This window comes from Sorex fumeus, unplaced genomic scaffold (genome assembly GCF_029834395.1).
Source record: "Sorex fumeus unplaced genomic scaffold, SorFum_2.1 ptg000166l, whole genome shotgun sequence".
NCBI classification, from domain to species: Eukaryota; Metazoa; Chordata; class Mammalia; order Eulipotyphla; family Soricidae; genus Sorex; species Sorex fumeus.
The window spans coordinates 332,435-352,345 of record NW_026606223.1 but is presented as its reverse complement, the minus strand read 5'-3'; the positions used below and the strand labels follow the sequence as shown (position 1 = coordinate 352,345).

Here is a 19,911-nt window from a genome sequence, read left to right as displayed (position 1 = left end):
GGGCCCTGCCTGCAGTGGGACGGGGCAGGTATGCCAAAGCCAGGGGCTGCCCACGGCTGCCCTGACGCTCCTGGCCGCGTCGCCCCTCATCTCATCGCCCCTCTGTCGGGGAAGGGGGGCTTGATTGATGACGCGGTGACAGGAAGCTCTGGGGGAAGTTTCCCTGGCAACAGGGTTTCAGCACAGGATCGGGGGCTTCTCAGAGCACTGCTCCCTCCTGAACACCAGCTGGGAGCACGGCAGATGCTGAGACTCAGCCTCACTGCAAGCCCTCCAGGGCCCAGGGCGGGGGAGGGGGAGGCGGGCTCCCACCTCTCCGACCCTCACCCCTTCTCGGTGGGGAGACAGAGCCACCGAGACCTGCGGCAGCCGCCACCCTCATGGAGAGGTTTGCTGAGCTCCGGGCCAAGGCCCTGACGCCCGCCCGCTCTGGGCTCACTTCTCCAGCCCTGCCTGGGCCCCAGCCGATGCTTGGGATGTAGCCCCGGGACAGTGGGGGCCTGGCCCAGGGCCACTGCCCACTCCGGGCCTGTCTCCTGGGTTGAGGAAGACACCCCCTTCAACATACAGAGACCCCTCTGTCCGTCTCTCCCTGCGTCCCTCCTTCCTCTCCTCCATCTTCTCATTCCTCCCTTCCCCGTTCTCCCATCCCTGCACCCATCCTTCCATCCCTCCGTCCCTCCATCCCCCCAGCCCCCACCAAGGCTGTAAACCAAGCCAGCAGGCGAACAGCGACTCTCGACTCTCACGGAGCATGACAAGCACTTTCCAAGTCTAATGTCCCCAGTCCCTTCCCTCCCCGCCGTGATTCGGGGCCGTTGCCCTGTTCTCTAGGGGGTACACATGCAAGCGAGCCTAGGGGCGCCCCCATGCACGTGCGTACACACGCCACAGAATACACGCGCACGTGTGCATCACACAGCCATGCACAGATACACACAGCACACACACGCACACACACACACACGCACACACACGTGTGCACACCTACACGCACACGTGAGCCTGCCGTCCTTAGCTGGCCTTGCCGCCAGTGTGCTGAGGGAGGCGGGGCAGGTGTTTAAAGTCCTCCTCAGCGGAGGCCCAGCCGGGAAGTGTCCCCAGACACTTTCCCCCAGTGACCTCCCACCCACTGCCCTCTGCCCTCCAGGAGTGCCCACCACCTGCGGCAGGCAAACAGCACGCCAGGTCTGACCTCGCCTCGCTCCGGGCAGCCGGCACTGTCCTGGCCTCCCGGGGGAGGGGCTCCAAGGGCGCCCGACCCCCAGGCAGGGTCTGAGGCCACAGGAGGAGCAACGTGTCCCGAGAGACCCCCTGCGCTCGCTGGACTGGGGATGGGGACCAGAGCGCCTGCCCCGGAGGCTCCTGGGGGCGTCAAGGGACCAGCTGGGGGCTGGCGGAGGGGGCTGAGCTCCCTGCACGGCTGGAGGGGGGCTCGCACCTCTGCAGGGCAGCTGGTGGGCCAAGGGGAGGCCCCTGACTGGCAGGGTGGGGTGTGGCAGGGAGCGGCTGGCTGAGGGTTTGGGAAAGAGCACTGTTTCTGGAGCAGAGGGACTGAGGGAACCATGGGGGGGCAGGGCAGACCCTGCAGGGCCAGCAGGAGGGACAGACAGACCCCCAACAGCCTCCAGTGCCTGCAAGGCAGCATGACCCAACAGGGAGAAGGGGCAGGCAGAGCTGAGCCCCCGAGTCGGAGCCGAGGACCCCCCACCCCTCCCTGGCCGGCTCCAGCCTAGAGACACTCTCGGGGGGACCGTCCAGCCTAGGCGGGGGGGGCTCCCAGTTTGGGGTGGCAGCTTCTGGGCTGGGTTTTGGGGTCAGACCGTCTCTGGCCCGCCCCCAGCCCTTTGGGCGCCCGCAGTGGGCCTGTGGCTCTCTAGGGGGGACACTGGTCAGGACCCCTCACCCCGCCTCAGAGACCCCCGAAAGTCCTGCCGGGTTTATGAGACAGAGGGGGCTTCGCGGCAGCACCCTCCCCTTTCTCACCCTTCCAAGCCAGACCACGGGGGTCTCCTGAGGGTCGGCCCCCACGGACACGTCCCCGCCCACCACCCCGGTGCAAAGGTGGGGAAACTGAGGCTGGGGCTGGCGCCCCAGAGGCCCCGGCTGCAGTCGGCCGAGGGTCGGCCAAGGTCGCTGCCGTGCCGCAGAGCTGAGGCGTCTGGGCTCTTTAATTCCCGAATCCCTGCAGAAGCCCGTCCTGTGTCCGGGAGATGGATGGCCGCGCGGGTACGGGGGTGGCTGGCGCGGCTGTAAGTCAGATGAATATTCAGGACTCTGCGCAGGAAGCGGCGATGGATGGCCCCGGGCCAGGCGGGCCTCAGGTGCCCCGGCCGCTGCGGCTCCCGCCACCTCCCGGGCAGCTCTGGGGGGCGCCCGGACCCCGCACCCCGGCCCAGACCCCCAGAGAAGCGCCTCTCGTCTGGGCACACTTGGCTGGTCTGACTGTCACGGAGACCCCCGGCCCGTGATCTAGAACATTCTACCAGAGCCCCCCGGGACGCTCCCTGGGGCCTAGAACAGCCACTTCCTGAGCCTCAGGCCACCTCGGATGGGGCCAGACAGTCCCAGCTGCCCCTGCCCGACCCCGGGCACCCTCCGAGATGGCTCCCCTGGGGTGACACATCGGCGGGACGCCCCTCCTCTCTCTCTCTCGGGGGCTCAGTGCCAGCGCCCCCACCCCAACACACACACACACACAGGCCGGGTCGAGCCTCCCACCATGCTCAGACTCTGCACCACAGTGCTCCCCCAGCTCTGCTGTGCCTGTGGGGCCCGGCCCTCCATGGTCACCGGGCTTTGGCGCCTTGAGACCACCCCTCCCCCATCCCCCTTTCCCCACGCCTCCTCCTTGAAACCCCCAGGTGAGCCCACAGCACTGGTCACTCTCTGGGGCAGACTGTTGTGTTCTGAGGGGGCTCCGGGCAGCACCCACCACTGCGGAGGGGTGCTGGGCCGGCCGAGCCCCGGGGTGACCCCCATTTGTCCTCCCAGGGGGCAGCGGCCTGGCCCTGGCCGCCCCCAGGGTCCCCGGCTCCCTCTGCAGGGAGAGGCTGAACTGCGCCCCACCCGCAGCCCACTGCTACCCCCAGTGCTGTGGTCCCATCATGGGCTGGGAAACTGAGTCATGGTGGGGTGCGGCCCCCCAGCCCCCGCCTCGAGCTCCCTGGACCCCCCGGGGCACTCGCTGCCCGGCCCCCTGCCCGACGCCCTGTCCGGATGCTGGTTTGGGGGGTCCCTGGCTCCAGCCACCCCCGCAACCCCCAGGTCTGGTCCCCCCTGCCCTGGGTTCGAGTCCGGCCCTGGGACTTCGCAGCAGGATCGCCCAGGCCAGAGCCCCCCCGGGAGTGAGCCCCCCCAGCCAGCGTCCGCGGGGCCCCCACCTCCTCACGGGCGTCCGTGGAGGTGGGGGCAGACCCCCGACTCCCCACCCGTGCCCCCTGGCCTGCCTGCTCTGCTCCCTGGAGTGAGGCACAGAGGGTCCTCCGGGAAGGGGCTCTGTCCCCAGCCCCCGCGGGCAGCCCCGACTCGCCGCGTCCGCGTCAGTGCCCCCCGACCAGCGCCTTTCGGGGAGCGGCGCCCCGAAGGCCGGTCACCCCAAATGTTCCCCCACTGCGGCAAAAACTTTCTGGCCCCAGACTTCCAAAGTCGGGGCAAGTCATTGAACAGCAGCCCACGTCGCTGGCAGACGCTGCGTCACGGGGCCTCGCGCGGGGATTGGCCCGGCCCGCCGGAGCCGCCAGCCCGGCTGCAGCCACCGGCTCGGCCCCCGCCTGCCTTGTCCCCGGGGACCCGCCAGCGCTGCGGAGGGGGACGCGCGGGGGCTGCCGGCCGGAGATTCATTTAGTCGATACCCACATCCATTTAGCGAATTAGAGATTGCAGCCAGGCTAACGGTGCTGTAAAAATAACAGCTCTGCTCTGAGCTCGGAACGGGCTGCCAAGGGGGCAGGAGGCGAGTTTTCCTCCAACTCCAGAAAGCCTGAGTCACGGCAGGTGTCTGCGGCCCAGCTCGATGCGGGCCCACGGGGGTGCAGGGCCGGGGGGCTGCGGTCTGGAGCAGACAGAGACCCCCCTGCGGAGGGCCAGCCCTGCAGCTAGGCAGAGGCCACCCCTTCCAGCCAGGTCCCCCGGCCACAGAGCACAGAGACAGGGTGGGCGTGCGGGAGCTGCTTGGTGCAGGGGGCTGGGGCTGGCCCCCAAAGCGCCCCCGGGTGCCCCCCCACCCGAGGCAACAGCAGGCACAAGCCACTGGGCCCAGAGACCCCCACTCTGAGCTCCATAATCTGAGCCAGGCGCCTGCGGGGGGCTAGAGCTCACCCCTGGTAGGTGACGGGGTGGGCACCGAGGGACACAGTGTCCTGGTGGATGCAACCAGCAGGGGGCCAGCCCCCCACCCCACCCCGGCCAAGCCACTTCCTGATTCTGGGGATTCTGGGGCTGGTCCTGCCCACCTCTCGGGTGCCCTCAGGCAGGCTGCCCACTCTGTGCCCGGTCACCGGCCACCCGCGCCCCCAACCCCAGGGCTCTTGCCCCTCACATGGTGCCTATGACAGGGACGATGCAGACCTGGGCCCGGCTGTGGATGTGTACCCAGCTCTGCCTGGCTGTGGGTGTGTGCCCGGCTCTGCCCGCTTGGGAGAGCATGGACTGTCACTCCTCCATCCGGGCGGGGCCTCCTCTCTCGGCCCAGCTGCCCCGCCCGCGCCTGGCACCCTGTCGATGACCCAAGTCCCGGGTGCCTGAACCGTCACAGCTGCCGACAGCTGCATCATCCCTCTGCCTTGTCCCATAGTAACGAGGGCCCCACTCTCTAGCTGTGATGCCTAGATGCAGAACGGGGTGCTGGCCAGTGAGATGTAGGTGCGAGTCGTATGTGTGGCGCTCTGGGACGTGACCTTCCAGGGAGAGAGCGGACATCCCCCACGCCCTTCTTCTTTCTTCAAGGGCTGGGACAGAGACGTGAGGGTTGGAGCACAGGCAGCCACTTTGGGCTAATGACGTATAAGCGCCCGTGTTGGGCACGGAGGGGCACCAAGGGGGAAGGGACCTGGAAAGGGCCTTGCCCGCCTGCCCGCGATCTGCTGTGCTTCACCGGAACATTCCCCCTCTCGTGTCTCCATCCCCCGTACCACACACACGGCCCTGACCAGCGCGGAAGGCTGGGGAGGGCGTGGAGGGGGCCGGGTGGAGGAGTGGGCAGCGGCTGACGCTGCGGCACTGCTCTCAGATCGGTGGGTGGTGTGGGGTGCTGCCAGGGTCAGCCAGAGCTGCAGCTCAGGCCAAGGCCCACCCACAGCCCCGCAGGAGGAGACGGGGGAGAGGAAAGAGACCCAGAGGGCGGCAGGGGCCGCGGGAACGAGGGGTGGGCCGGCCTCGCCGCCCGGGAGGGCCTGTGTCTGGGCAGCGGCCGGGCTCCCTCGCTCCGTCCCCGGCTCCGTGGCCGGGCGGGGGCCCCTCCCGGGCTGACGGGAGCGCGGCCGGGCCCAGCTGCATCCAGAGCTGTCCGGGGACAGGGGGCGGCCGGAGGGGCCCAGGGGCCCCGGCCAGGCCAGCACGGAGCGTGGCCCTGGGCTGTCCGGGCTCTGACGTCGGCCGGTGAGAGCACCAGGGCCCCTTCCTGCCGGGCCCGGTGGTCAGCAGCATCGGCGGCGTCTGGGGGCTGGTTGACGCCCCGAGGGACCTTGCACGCCCACACCAGCCGGTGGCCCCGCCCACCCCGTGGCCCCACCCACCCGCCTCCCGTGGCCCCGCCCACCCCGTGGCCCCACCCACCCCGCTTCCCGTGGCCCCGCCCACCAGTGGCCCCACCCACCCTCCTCTCCCATGGCCCTGCCCACCCTGCTTTTCCGTGACCCCGCCCAGGCCTCGCTCCTGTGGCCACGCCCAGCTCCCGTGGCCACGCCCACTCCCTCCGGTGGCCCCGCCCACCACTTGCTCCCGTGGCCCCGCCCACTCTGGTCTCCCGTGGCCCCGCCCACCTTTGGTCCCGTGGCCCCGCCCACCCTGGTCTCCCGTGGCCCCGCCCCCATCCTCCCCGCATCTTCTCTGCGGCCCTTTCCTGGCAGAGGTCCAGGCCCGGCCCCTGGACAGAGGGACACACGGCCGTGGAGGGGGGATCCGCGTGGAGGGAGGGGGCTCAGGGACGCGTCTCCGAGGTCGGGGTCCCCACTGCAAGCGGCAGCGTGCGCCCCCCTTGCCTCCTGCTCCGGTCCACCGGCCGCCGCAGGCTTGGTGCCGACCAGCCCCAACTGGGGTCCACTAGGGTCCAGCTCCAGCTCATGCTGTGCACAGGGCTGGCGTGGGGGCCCTGGGGCCCGGGTCTGCACACTCACCGGGGAGCCCGTGGGGGCCTGAGGGTCCCGAGCTGCTCTGGCTGGGAGGGGCCGCGGGGGTCCCCTCTCTAGGGAGGGGGCAGGGGAGACCAAGTCAGCCCCAGCCGCCTTGGGGGTCTCAGACCCGGGGATGCTCACGGAGGGGCGAGGCCAAGAAGCTGGGGCCCTCCGAGTCCCAGCCCCTGCCCGCCTGGTGCCCGGCACAACTCGGGCCCCCCTCGCTGTCCTCTACCAAAGTCCAGAGCCGGCCCGCGAGTGGCCGCGCACCTTCCCCGAATCTGTGTGGCTCAGACGCCTCCCCCAGAAAGAGGCGCCACGGCCACGCGCTCAACACGCAGCACAGGGCGTGGCATCAGCGGGGTGTGGGGTGGAGGGAGCAAGGGGTGGGGTGGGGGAGCAAACGTGGGGTGAGGGGCACAGGGTGTGGGGTGAGGAGAGCAGGGGGCAGGGTGGTGGGGAGCAGGGGATGGGGCGGAAGGACGCAGGGGCGTGGGGTGGAGGGGAGCAGGGGTGTGGGGTGGAGAGATGCAGGGGTGTGGGTGAGGGGAGCAAACGTGGGGTGAGGGGCACAGGAGTGTGGGGTGGAGGGACCGAGGGGTGTGGGTGAGGGGAGCAGGGGTGTGTGTGCAGGGACGCAGGGGTGTGGGTAGGGGACTGGAGAGCCGAGCCAGTCACCCCAGGGCCGAGTCACAGCAGCGGGCCCTAGTCCGGGGAGCACGGGGGCTCCGAGTGCAGTGAGGGGTTGGTGTCTACCCCCAGTCGGGGGCGGGTGGGGAGGGTTGGGGGGGCCCTGCAGTGACCCCAGGAGCCGGGCAGCTGGGCGGGGGCGGCGCTGAAGGGGCCGCTTGAGGGCTCCCGGTGGGAGATTCCCAGGCATGTGCCAGGGCCCAGGGGAGGGTTCCGGGGGGCCGGTACCCCAACCCCCGGGAGCCTGTGCCGGCCCAGGCTGGGGGATGGGAGGGCCCGTCCAAGCCCGTCCTAAGCCCGGCTGCTTCGGGGGCCTGTCCCCCCCCCCGAACACGCAGAGCACCAAGGCACAGCGACCCCGTCAGAGCCGGGACCCCCACCGCAGGCCCTGGGGCTTGCGAACGCCAGGCGGAGAGAGCGGTGGCTGGGCCGGGTTCCTGGGGCCCCAGCTGGCCTTGCCCTCAGGGTCACAGGGGACACGGCTGGGGGTTCGGGGCCGCACGGCCCGGGAGTGCCCAGTGAGGGGTGAAAACGGGGTTGGAGGCTGGAGCCGCCAAGGTGAGGGGTGAGAGGTTAGAGGTGAGGGGCGAGGGGTGAGGGGTCCGAGGAATGAGGGTCTCCATGACGGGGGGAAACTGAGGCCGGGTCTGCCACGATCCAGCCACCTCCTGGGCCAGCGGGGCCAGACTCAGCTGCTGGTGAGGGGCCAGCCCCGACCCTGATACCGTCTGCTGTCACCTCAGGGACTCTGGACGCGGCTCTCAGGCGTGGCTGGGGCTCCTGAAGCCCCCACTGGGCCGGGGATCCCGGGTGGGGGTCTGCCTGCGCTGCCTCCCGGGAAAGCAGTGACAGTGTGGGCCGAGCCCCGGGGAGGCTTCCCTGAGGAGGAGGCCGCCCCAGGCCTGGCAGCTGCAGAGCACCAAACCCCTGGGACCCCAAGGGCATGGGCCCCAGGGATCACCTGTCCTCACTCATCCCGTTTGTCTCCTCCTCTGTCCCTTCGTCACGGGCTCATTCGTTTCGTTTGTTCACGGTCCATTCACCCATTTCTCCGTCCGTTCCTTCCTGCGTGCCTCGGTTTCCCTGATGGTGTCCCAGTCAGTCCCCTCTGTGAGTGTCCAGGTTCCTGTTGGCCTGACATTGGGTCCTGTGGGGCGCAGCACCCTGGAGGCTGCAGTGAAGGGCACAGGGGCCAAAGGGGTGTCCACCGGGGGCTGGCCAGGGAGCCACAGCCCCTCGCCGGGCAAATCACGGGTTTCTGCTGAGACAAATTCCCGCCTGACCCGGGGCCTCGGCGGACGTGGGCCCTGGGGAGAGCATCTCGCTGAGGGGCGGCGGGAGGAGGGAGACGGGCCGAGCCAGGGGTCGCCCTGACCCTCAGGTGCTGCAGACGGGACCTGCAGTGACCGGCCACGGGGAGGGCGATCTGGAGCCCAGAGCTGCAGCCTGGGAGGCACCGGGGCCGGCCCTGCCCCAATGTGGGGAGCTGAGTCAGGGACCCCCACCCGGTCCCACCCCCAGTTAATTCCTAGCGGGGCCCAGAGGCGCAGGCTTAGAGCGCCACCTGGTGTCCGTGAGTGTGTCTGCATCGAGTGGGTTGGCGGGTCCCTGGCTGTGGACTGTGGGGCTTGGGCCTCTCACCCTCCGCTGAGGGAGGGCTGGAACCCCGGGAGCCAGAGGGGGTGTCCGAGAGGTGCCCGGGGCTGCTGTCACAGCTGAGTGAGGCTCCCCATGGGGTTCCCCACATTACAGAAGGGGAAACCGAGGCCGGAGAGAGTGAAACATGCATGTGAGGACGCACATCCACTTGTGGCAGTCCCTACCAGGGCCCAGGACTGCCGCCTGGGAGCACCTGTCTCCTGTGGGGTGACCCAGGCTGCTGTGTCTGTGTGACTGTGCATGGCTGTGTCTGCGGGGTTGTGTGTGACTGTATCTATGCATGTCTGTGTGACTGTGTGTCTGAGTGTAACTGTGTCTCTGTGTGTCTGTGTGTAACTCTGTGTGTCTCTGTGTGTATATGTAACTGTGTGTAACTGTGCGTCTGTGTCTGTATGCAACTCTGTGTGTCTGTGTGTGCCTGTATGTGTGTGAGATCCAGGGGGTGGGCTGTCTCGGGCCCTAGGGTGGAGTGGGGTGTGTTGGGGGGTCTCTGGGGGGTCGGATGCTGTGGTCTGCAGTGGCCAGCTAGCAGGGGCGTGTGATGGGCACCGCTGTCCTGCGGTCAGGGCAAGGGTGAGTGGACGGGTGGGGCTGGGGTCGGGATCAGGCTGACGGCGTGCTGGGCTCGGATTCACCCTGAAAAGCACCCGAGAGGAAGGTACCCCACCTGGGTAAACCGAGGCACGCACAGGTGAGGCCTGAGGAGTTGCCTTCCTCCTCTGGTCGGGGTGAAGGCTGTGCCCTCGGGCCCCGTCAGCCACCCTGGGGGTTTTCCAGGGACGGGCACCGCCGGGCGGGCCCCAGCAGGGCTCCGGGGTCGGGCGCGCCCAAGGGCGCTGCAGCGGCCGGTGGCCAGCAGAGGGCGCTCGGCGCAAGGCGATGCCCGGCGGCGCCGGCGGGACGCGCGGGGCGGCCGTTGCCCTTGCACAACCCAGCGCGGCCGCCAGGGGGCGGCGCAGCGCGGCGCCGGCCCGGACGCACCTGGAGCGCACCTGGAGCGCACCTGCCCCTGCTCCGCGCCGCGCCCGAGTCCCGCGTGGGAGGGTCCCGGGCCTGCGCGGCTCAGGCGGCCCCCGCACTCCCCGGGCGGGTCGCCCGGCTCCGTGGGAACAGGGCTGAGGGCCTGAGCAGTCCCGGAGGCCCCTGGGAGGAGGGGGCGGAGGAGCCGGGTGGGAGCACGGGCGCCTGCCAGGGCCGAGACCCCCTGTCGCTCGGGGGGCTGTGTGCAGGGCCAGGAGGGAGCCAGGCCCCAACCCCAGACCCACCCCCACGCACACACACTCACTCGCACTCACACAACCGCACACACACACTCTCACGCACACACACTCACTCGCACTCACACAACCGCACACACACACTCTCACGCACACACACTCACTCGCACTCACACAACCGCACACACACACTCACGCACACACACTCACTCGCACTCACACAACCGCACACACACACACTCTCACGCACACACACTCGCACTCACACAACCGCACACACACACACTCACGCACACACACTCACTCGCACTCACACAACCGCACACACACACACTCTCACGCACACACACTCGCACTCACACAACCGCACACACACACTCACACATTCACACACATGTAGTCTGAGTGTGCGTGGGGAGGCCCACGCGCTAGGTCTGTCACTAGGTCTGTCCCTCCCGCCTGCCCGGCTGACTGACCCCTCCTTCTCCGCAGCCAGCCCTGCTTGTCGGCCCGCACAGGCCGCTGACCGCACAGGTCGAAGGAGGGCGGTTCAGGGAAGAATTCCTGGTGGGCTGGGAAGGAGGGAGGTTCTAGAAGGTTCTGGCGGCCAGGATGGGCCTTGAGGCATTCAGGTCCCGATGGAGCCCGGGGGGTGGGGGAGGCCCCACAGGCGGCCCACCCTGGCCTGCCCCTGGTCGCGGCAGATGCTGCCTGACCAGCCTGCCCAGACGCTCACTCCCGCGGGCCGGGCGGCCGGAGGCGGAAGGTCCACGGGGCACACCAGGGGGGTGTCGCTGTTTATTTGTTCGGGGGGCGCATTACGCAGTGTTTGGCAGGGTTCCCCAACAGGGCTTGGGGGACTCTGGGTGGTGCCAAGACTGGACCAGGGTTGGCTGCGTGCCAGGCAGGAGCCTCAGCCCGGCCCGCCTCCGCCCCCGGGGATCCGTGGGGCACGGAGAACCCAGCTCGGACGTCTGCTCTGACGCCCGCCCCGGCCCGGGTCTGTGTCTGTCGCTCAGCAGCCCCCATCCTCAGGGATGTTGGTGCTGGTGTCCAGTGTGACATCGGCGTCCGTGGCCCGAGGGCTCCTGTGGGCATCCGTGGCCCGGGGGCTTGTGTTCAGCGTGAAGTCAGAGTCCAGGGCCTGGGGGCTCGTGTCCCGCATGACGGCACTGCCCAGGGCCTGGGCTCTCGCTGGCGCCTGGCTTCCCAACGTCATGGCTCCCAGGCGGGTGCACGGGGGCTCGTCCTCAGGCCGCGAGGCTGGGGAGACGGGCCCAGGGGGGAGACAGCGCTGAGGGGCTGCCCCGGCCCCCAGCTCAGGCACCCTGGGGGGCTCTGGGCAGACTCTGGGCACGGGGCTGCGGCCACCCTGTGCTGGGCCCCATCCAGATGCCCCCTCTGCCCCTCCCACCGACGCTGCCCGGGCGCCTGCCTGCCTCCCCCCCCCCCCCACAGGGCTGTGTGTGTCCACTCTCAGCATGGGGACACTGGGGCTTGGCTACCAGCTGGGGTCCCCACCCCAGAAACGTGGGAGACACCAGGCCTCGAAGGCAGGCGGGTCAGGTGCAGAGGGTGGAGAGGAGTGGGTGACGCTGGCCTGCCCCCAGCCCAGGAAGGAAGGAGGGAGGAGGAGAGGGAGGGAGGGAGGAGGGGAAGGAGGGCAGAAGGAAGGAGGGAAGGAAGGCGAAGGAAGAAAGGGAGGGAGGGAGGGAGGGAGGGAGGAGAGACGGAGGGCGGGGACCGTCTCAGGCTGCCCTGTGCCGCCTCACCTGCGTCCCTGAGCTGGCGGGGGTCCCTCCTGCTGTCCCCAGTCCCTGCATCTGCCCTGGACCCGGCTGGCCCTGGGCTGACCGTCCCGCTCGCGTGGCCCATGGACGCGTCCTCGACGGGGCCCGGGGTGGGGCCTGTCCGGGCTGCGTCTTCCTCAGGCTGGTTTTCCAGTGTTGAAACATCACAAGGAGCCCTGGGGTCGCGGGGGTCGCGGGGGTCGCTGGGGTCACGGGGGCCACTGGGGTCGCTGGGGTCGCTGGACACTGTGGGGCAGCAGGAGGCACAGTCAGGGGTGTGGGGGTGCCCGGCCACACCCCCAGCGAGCTTGTGTGGCTCGGCAGGTCGGCCCCCCGCACGGGAGCACAGCCGGCTCCAGACAGAGGCAGGGCGGGAGGGGACGGGAGGACGGAGGGGCACAGCAGCTGGTCTCCGCCCCACCCAGACCCTGCAGAGTGTGTGCAGGCTCCTCCAGCAGTGCTCAGGGCTGGGGGGCCCCGGGACCATGCCGTGCCAGGGCTGAGCCTGGGGTCTCACGGGCTTGTGGTCAGCTCACAGAGGCGCCGTGATGGACACAGACTGCAGTACTGATGGGTGCCCCACCCTCCCCCGGGGTGTGGCCAGGTGAGGGCAGGCGCCTGCGGGAGGTGACGGGCGGCCAGGCCTTCCCGGTGGACGAAAGGCCCAGCCTGCGGGCAAAGTTCCTGGCTTCCCTGTTGGGGAGACTGAGGCTCTCTGAGAGTCCCAGGGATTGATTGTCTGGCTTGGGGCCGGACGGTCAGTGACCCGTTCACTGTCAGCACAGTGCAAGGTGGCCCTGCTGGGGGTGTCCTGCCCCGAAAGGGGCGCCAGGGAAAAAGCTGTTTCTGAGCGGCAAGAAGTGGGACCAGGGGCTGGAGCGACAGCGCGGCGGGGAGGGCGTTTGCCTTGCACGCGGCCGACCCGGGTTTGATTCCCAGCATCCCATAGGGTTCCCTGAGCACTGCCAGGAGTGATTCCCGAGTGCAGAGCCAGCAGGAAACCCTGAGCATCGCCGGGTGTGACCCAAAAAGCCAAAAAAAAAAAAGTGGGCCCAAGAAGTGCATCTACGGCGAGCCCCTGTGACGCCCTGTGTGGGGTGAGGCCGGAGTCACTCCTCACTTGGTGCCCTTGGAAAGGAGGCCTGGGGGGGCGACGGGACGAGGGACTCAGGACAGGCGTGATCCAGGTGTGGTTCCAAGGGCGCGCGGCTCACCGAACTGCAGCGTCGCCGAGTCGTTGGCCATGACGGTGCCGTCCCCAATCTGGATGTTCCTCGGGTTCTGAACCACAATGTGGTTGTTGGGGCCCCAGTGGTTGATGGTGTTGAACGTTTGCTTCTGGATAACGACCACGTGGGGCTGACTTCTTCCTCCAGCATCGCCTGCAAAACAGCACCCCTCTCGCACGGCCGACGCCTCGGGGGGCTGGCCGGGACCCTCCCCGGCGCCGTGGGGGGGTACTGCCCGCGGGGTCGGGGGCCTCTGCACCCCACCTTCGCGTGCTTGGCCATCAGGGATCTGGGACCTCACGGGTCCCCTCGCCCACTGCCCCCACCCCCCAAAACCCCCAGCCCTTGCCCCCTCCCAGGCCCCCGTTAGGAGAGTGGCGGCCCCTGGCGCTCCGTTTCCTGGGGCACGTTTGTAGGGATCAGTCGGAGTCCCACAGCATGTGACGGGGTCACGGGGAACCCCCGGAGGACACGACGGCAGGGTGGGGGCATCACTCTGGGCATTGCGACCAGGTGTCAGCTGACCCGTGAGGTCACTCCTCACCTGGCTGTGGGGGTGACTCCTCGCGGCCCCTCCCACATGCACGCAGGGGTGCGGCCTCCAAGGGGAGGGGGCTGGCACTTCCTGCTGTCTGATGTCATTTCCTTTGACTCAAGAGGAAGCGAAGGGGTCCGCGGCCCCCCAAAGCCACAGCTGCAGGTCCTGCTGCCCCCGAGGAGAAAGGGCCACATGGCCCCGTGCGGGGGGCTCACGCACGGGGCCCTCCCGGCCAGCACGGGGTACCTGACCAGTCCAGCGCCCAGACGCCGGAGTCGGGGTCCCTGCGGAGGAGGCGCCGGGCTTGCAAGCCGTGCAACACGGGGTTCACGTCCTTGGTCCTCGCGTAGCCCAGGCCCTGGGCGATCAGCAGGGCCCTCAGGGGCCTCTGGTCCAGGAGCCGTAAGATTCTTTCCTCTGGGAGGGGGGTCACAGGACGTCCCAGTCACCCCAGTGGGCAGAAATAGCCTGGGGCTCAGCCGCATCCCAGCCCTGGACAAGCCCGGAGTGCCTGTGGGGCTTCTCACGCCCCGGGCAGTTGGGGCCCTGCCCCGGGGGTACCGCGGGGTCCGGAGGCAGCGCCCCACATACCAACGTCAGAGAGTCCCTCGGTGAGCTGGGGTGAGGCGCTGAGCAGGGGTCCGGGGCCTGGGGGCAGGGCCAGCGCGTTGCCGGGCGGGGATGTGGCCTCGGGAGGGGGAAGCGCAAGGCGGCCCCCGGGCTGAGGGTCCGAAGGTCTCTGCGGCCGGGCTTCCTGTCCTGGGGACGGGATGAGATGGCACCCCGTGGTGACCCCTGGCCATCACTGGCAGGCGCACGCCTCCCCTCCCCCAGGCTGCCCAGTTACAGCGAGAGGGGCCTGCTGGGGGGGTCCATTACCCTGGTCGGATGCAGCCTGCCCGGTGGGGCCCCCGGGCCCTGAGCCCCCCTCGGCCAGGCTCCACGTGGCCGGGCCCACCAGCATGACTAGGGACGCGGCCTTCATGCGGTACAGGGTCTGGTTCAGCGTCTTCTTGGGCTCCTGGCAGAGTCTGCAGAGCTGCAGCGTCTTCAGGGGGGTCCCGGCCTCCCGCAGGGCCTGCAGGATCTTCCCCTGGAGGGCTGGGAGAGAGGGGCGGAGACCGTCGGGGTCTGGGGGCCGAGGCACAGGCGCCAGCCCCCCAGGGTGGCCACGGAACCGCCCGGCTGAGGCCCGGCATGGGCTTCCTTGTAGCTGGGGGGGGGCCTCAGACGAGGGGGGGCAGCTGGATGGAGCCCTTGGACCCCCTCCCGCACCCCAGCGTCTGATCGCCCGCCTCCGCCCCACCCCACACCGGCTCCCCCGTGCCCCCCCGAGAAGCTCCCCACCCACAGAGGCCTGGGAGTGAGAGTCCATGCACCCCCAGAACAGGGGTGCACCCAGATGACCCCGGCAGGGCTCGGCTACAGCACCCGTGCCTCAGTTTACCAACTGGCACTGAACAACCCTTGGCAGAAATCCCTGGGGCCTGGGGGGCTCCACACTGACCCCACCCTGGCTCTGCTGGGGTGGGGGACAGCACTGGGCCACTGGGGCTGGACAGAGGCGGGAGGTGGTACCCATCCCCACCAGGGCCCTTCTGTGAGGCACCCTGCCCCCTACCCCCTGCCCCGTCGCGTCTCTGCCAGGACCTGCCTGCCCTGCCCGCTCCCCACGCTCTGCTGGCTCCCGGCCTTCCCCCCCCCCCCCCCCCCCCCCCGTCTCGAACCCTGCAAGCCCCCTCCCCCGCCCCTCCCTCTGCCCAGACCCGCCTTTTGGCTGGAGACTCCCTGGTTCAGGGGAGTGCAGGCCAGCCCCGGGGGCGGGACGTGCTCCCTGGGGGGACATAGGGTGGCGGGAGCACAGGGGGGCTCCCAGGGGCATCCCCACACCCCCCCACCCACCGCCTCAGCCGAGGACCCTTCGAGGCACGCGCAGCCCTCGTCCTAGTCTGGGGGAAGCACCACCCCCCAGCACCCCTGGGGCAGAGAAATGGGGGCTGGGGGTCCCAGGCCAAGCAGGAGGCTGAGCTGCAGCCAAGGAGGGGGCAGTGGCTCCCCCAGGACCTACAGCAGGGCCTGGAGACAGGGGCCCACCCGCCACACCCTCGTCTGTCCCCAGCCTGACCCCTCCTGGCCGCCCTGTGCCTCTGTCTCTCCGTGCACAGCCCCCCCCCCACCCCCGGACAGAACAGCCCAGCCTGGCCCTGGGGTCCCTGAGCCCCAACACGCTCCGGGAACAGGGGCCCCGTGATGTGTCCGAGTCACAGGGTTCAGACCCACGCATCACCGCACCCAAGGGCCCCTGTGTGAGCAGTGAGTGTCACCAACCCTGCGACACACCAGGGACCCGGGGCAGCAGGGGCCACGCCCCTTCCACTGGGAGACCCTCCCGGACCTCTTGCCCCCCACGTCTGGGGGTCCGGTACCTGTGTTTGACTCCGGGGCTGTGGGCGCCTGGGCCATGCTGGAAGCGGCTTCCTGCGGCCGTGGGCCAGACTGCTGGACAGAGAGTGTCCGTGGACACTCCCCAGCCGGGCTCACCCGCTGAGGTGGTGGGCGGGGGGAGGGAAAGCGAAACTTTGGTATGAACTCACGAGAAACAAAATTGAAAGCAAAACCGATTTGCAGGTGGGGCGAGGGTGGGGCGGGGACCTTGGCCAGGGGCCCAGCCCTGCCTGGACACGGCCGGCCATGGGTGGCCCTCGGAGCTCGAGCTGTCCTGAGCAGCCCGGGGGCCCTCCCAGCCTTGCGATTCAGTTTCCTGGTCCAGTCCTGGGCCTCCAGAGCACAGGGAGGCGCTGTGCGGACACCGGCCACCAGGTGGTGCCCGTTGCTCACGGGGGCTGGGTCCAGGGCTCCCTGGGGCTCCCCGAGGGGGTCGTGGGGACCTGCCAGACGCCCACCCTCCTCAGGACACCCCGGTTCCCATCTGCCCCTGGCTCCCAGGGGCCAGCCTTCTCGATGAAGGCGCTCAATGTTGCTTCTCTCTCTTTCTTTCTTTCTTTCTTTCTTTCTTTCTTTCTTTCGCTTTTTGGGTCACAGCTGGCGATGCTCAGGGGTGACTCCTGGCTCTGCACTCGGGAATTACTCCTGGCAGTGCCCGGGGGACCCTATGGGATGCCGGGGATCGAACCCGGGTTGGCCGCGTGCAAGGCAAACACCTACCCGCTGTGCTATTGCTCCAGCCCCTCAGTGCTGTCTCTAGAAGGACCTGTGCTTTGGCAGGGGAGCTGGTCCCCGTGGCTGGGCAGTGTCTGGCTGACCCCCTTCCTGTGCCCGTGTGCCCGCCCTCCTCCGCACCCGGATGCCCAGAGCACGCCAGTCTGAGGCCACGCGGGGGCTGCAATGCATGGGATGCCCCTTCCAGCAGAACGGCCGTCACGAGGGCAGGAGAGAGCGGGGGAAGGGAGGCGGCCGCCCCTCCGGTGCCTGGTGTGGCGTTCCGGGTTCTGCAACTGCGACAGCTTCTCATCACAGGGTTGGGGTGGTCTCCCCCGAAACACTGCACATTCTCGTAGTTCTACCAAAAGTCGGGCACTTCTGACGAGACAGGTCGCCTTTAACTCACAGATCAGTGGCTCACACGTCACAGATGCTTCTCGTTGTCGTCTGGGGAGCCGGTGGGGCCCAGAGTGGCCCTTGCTAGCCTGCTCTTGAGCCGTCTGTGCCCCATCCGCAGGTCGTGGTGGCTGCTCACGCTCCAGCCATCACGTCTGCATCCCGCCCAGCAGGAGGACTACGGGGAAAGGGAGGAGGAGGAGGAGTCTTCCCTTGAGGAACACCTGCAAATCGCACACTCAGACCCTTCTGTGGTCTCCCGGACGGACCTTCCCACTGTCAGACAGGGAAAGGAGGGTGGCCGGAGACGCCTGCCACCCTGGGCCTGTCTTGCGCCTCCAGGAAGGTGCAAGGGGCCGGTGCTCTCGCTGATCAGAGCTGAGCTCGAGGGCTGTCCCCACACTTGCTGTCCCCGTCCCTGTTGGAGGAATGAAGGGCCCCGTCCCCCTTCACAAGAGAACGTGGCCTGTCTTCCCTCCTGATACGGGTCAGATACGACCAGACCTTTTATGAGGATGAGCCATCAGCAGCCCGGTACAGCCCGGCCCGGCCGGCAGGCTCTGGAGCACGCTCCTTCTCCCGGGGAGACTTTCTGGAAACGGTCAGAAGTCCCCGCCCCAGCCAGGAGATAATTGCACGTTCCTGCGGCCCTGCCTCAGCGTTTCTCTCCTCCAAAAGGGAGAGTTTTGCTGCACATCCTTTGGCAAGATCCGACCCCCCAGCACAAGGCAGGCTGCGGCTGCGGGCACTTCCTGGGCGCTCACGGGAGGGGGCCGAGCAAAGGTCAGAGACCCAGCGGCAGGCCTGTCTGAGGCGGAGGCACCGAGGGTGGAGGACCAGGAAGGGAGGCCAAGCTCTGACTCTGCAGGACCTGGACGGCCCCTGCACGGCCCCGCCCCTCCCGAGAGCCCCGCCCATCGTGGCGCCCCGCCCCCTTTCGCGATGCCCCGCCCTCCACGTGATGCCCCGCCCCTCTCGCAACGCCTTGCCCCTTTCCGTGATGCCCCGCCCCTCTCGCAACGCCTTGCCCCTTTCCGTGATGCCCCGCCCCTCTCGCAACGCCCCGCCCCTTTCTGTGATGCCCCTCCCCGCGACGCTCTGGCCCTTTTCACGATGCCCTGCCCCCACATGATGCCCCGCCCACCCCCTCGATGCCCCGCCCTCCACGTGATGCCCCGCCTCTTCCCGCGAAGCCCCCCCCTCTGGCAACGCCCTGCCCCTTTCCGTGATGCCCCACCCCTCTCGCAACGCCCCGCCCCTTTCTGTGATGCCCCGCCCCACGATGCTCTGGCCCTTTTCGCGATGCCCCGCCCACCCCTCGATGCCCCGCCCCTTCTCGCAGTGCCCCGCCCCTTTCCCGTGCTCCTCCCCCATGGTGCTCAGGGCTTAACTCGAATCATCCTTGAACCTCCTGGATCCCCGGAGGCGGGAGTGGGTCAAGGGGAGCCCCCCTCGGTCGTCTCTGGTTCCGCTTTGTACCCCCACGCAGGAAAGGTCGCAGTGCTCAGTGGAGGGTCTACCCAGGCGACCTGGGGAGTCCAGCCCCCCACACTCCTGCTCACGGGCAGGCAGGGGTGCCAGAGAGGCCGAGCAGCCTTGGTTCCTGGGGCAGGGGGACCGTCATTGCGGAGGCTGGAGAGCACGGGAGAGGGGGACCCTGTGGCTGGGTGGGACCGGAAGTGGCAGCCCCTCCCCACCCCAGTTAACGTCTAAGTTTCATTTTTGATCACTGGGAGACTTTTCTGATTGTTCAACTTCCAAAGTATGTGCCTACAGGAAAGTCGTTTCATTCAATTCCCCGTAATTTCTCTGCAATCGACCAGCATTCTTGGCGGTTTTTGCAGAACGGGAAGATGTCACCCACCTTCCCTTTACAAACATGGTGAGATTTGTATATGACTAAACGGGACAATGAATGAACCCGACATAATGTCTGGTTTCCCGGCGTTTGGCTGAACATTGGTTGACTGGTCCCCGGCTGCCACGTTTGGGAACTCACATATTTTCAAAGGCTCTTGGGCAGGAGCAATAGCACAGCGGGCAGGGCGTTTGCCTGGCACGCGGCCGATCCGGGTTCGATTCCCAGCATCCCATAGGGTCCCCTGAGCACCACCAGGGGTAATTCCTGAGTGCAGAGCCAGGAGGAACCCCTGTGCATCCCCGGGTGTGACCCAAAAGAAAAACAACAACAACAAAAACCCAAAGGCTCTTGTAGCACCTGGACACATAAGGTTCTGACCTCTGTGCCCAGAAGAGGCAAAGGGGACCCGCATTGTGAACTGGGCCCAGGAACCCCGGGATGCTTTTGCCCGTGCTTCTGTAACCCCTTTCCTTCTCAGTGGGACCCCTGTGACGGAACCAGCAGCAACGCCTACTGGGAACATAGTGGGGGTATGAGGCCCCTGGTGCTGGCTCTTTACATTAGTGTGTCTGCCCATATATGTACAGAGACACACACGCAAACACATATATACATTCAAATACATGCAGATACACGTACATGTGCACGTGCCCAAACACACAGTGTATATGCACACACGTGTACCACAACCATTCAGCATGTGCACCTATACGTTTGCATGCACACATGTGAACACACATACCTGTATACATGTATATGCAGATCTGCACCTGGGTGGACATGGCTGCAGGCACTCCGACAGACACAGGACCCTCTCTCTGCATGAGAACTCTGCTTCTGAGGCACTCTTGTCCCTGGTCGCCGGACCCCCTGCTTTATGCTGTGTCTGTCTGGTCTGGGACGCGGGAAGCACACCTGAAGCGGAGACCCAGGCACAAGCGGCGTCTGTGGGAGGGGACGGCAGCAAATGCGCGAGGTGGGGCCCAAGGAGTGACTGCTGGTAGCCAGGAGCTGCCCCTCACTCACTGCACGGACTC

General features: G+C 68.2%; 1 protein-coding gene across 1 annotated transcript; it reads right to left on the bottom strand.

Moving 5' to 3' along the window:
* Positions 1–10,913: 10,913 nt before the first annotated feature.
* Positions 10,914–15,932, bottom strand: ZBP1 (Z-DNA binding protein 1). The gene is made up of 7 exons (XM_056107463.1): positions 15,882–15,932; positions 14,335–14,556; positions 14,047–14,214; positions 13,702–13,872; positions 12,903–13,070; positions 11,671–11,934; positions 10,914–11,161 (listed from the first exon to the last, which is right to left on the bottom strand). Exons 1-7 carry the CDS (start codon positions 15,916–15,918, stop codon positions 10,914–10,916), a joined length of 1,278 nt encoding a protein of 425 aa, XP_055963438.1. The 5' UTR covers positions 15,919–15,932.
* Positions 15,933–19,911: the final 3,979 nt, after the last annotated feature.

Excerpts from the sequence above, each read along its gene's own strand:
- ZBP1 (XM_056107463.1), bottom strand. The coding sequence starts at position 15,918 with ATGGCCCAGGCGCCCACAGCCCCGGAGTCAAACACAG. Across the intron at positions 11,935-12,902 it reads CTCGGCGACGCTGCAGTTCG|TGTCCAGCGACCCCAGCGAC; the intron begins GTGAGCCGCGCG and ends GCTGCCCCACAG. Across the intron at positions 11,162-11,670 it reads CCGCCAGCTCAGGGACGCAG|CCTCGCGGCCTGAGGACGAG; the intron begins GTGAGGCGGCAC and ends CCGTCTCCCCAG.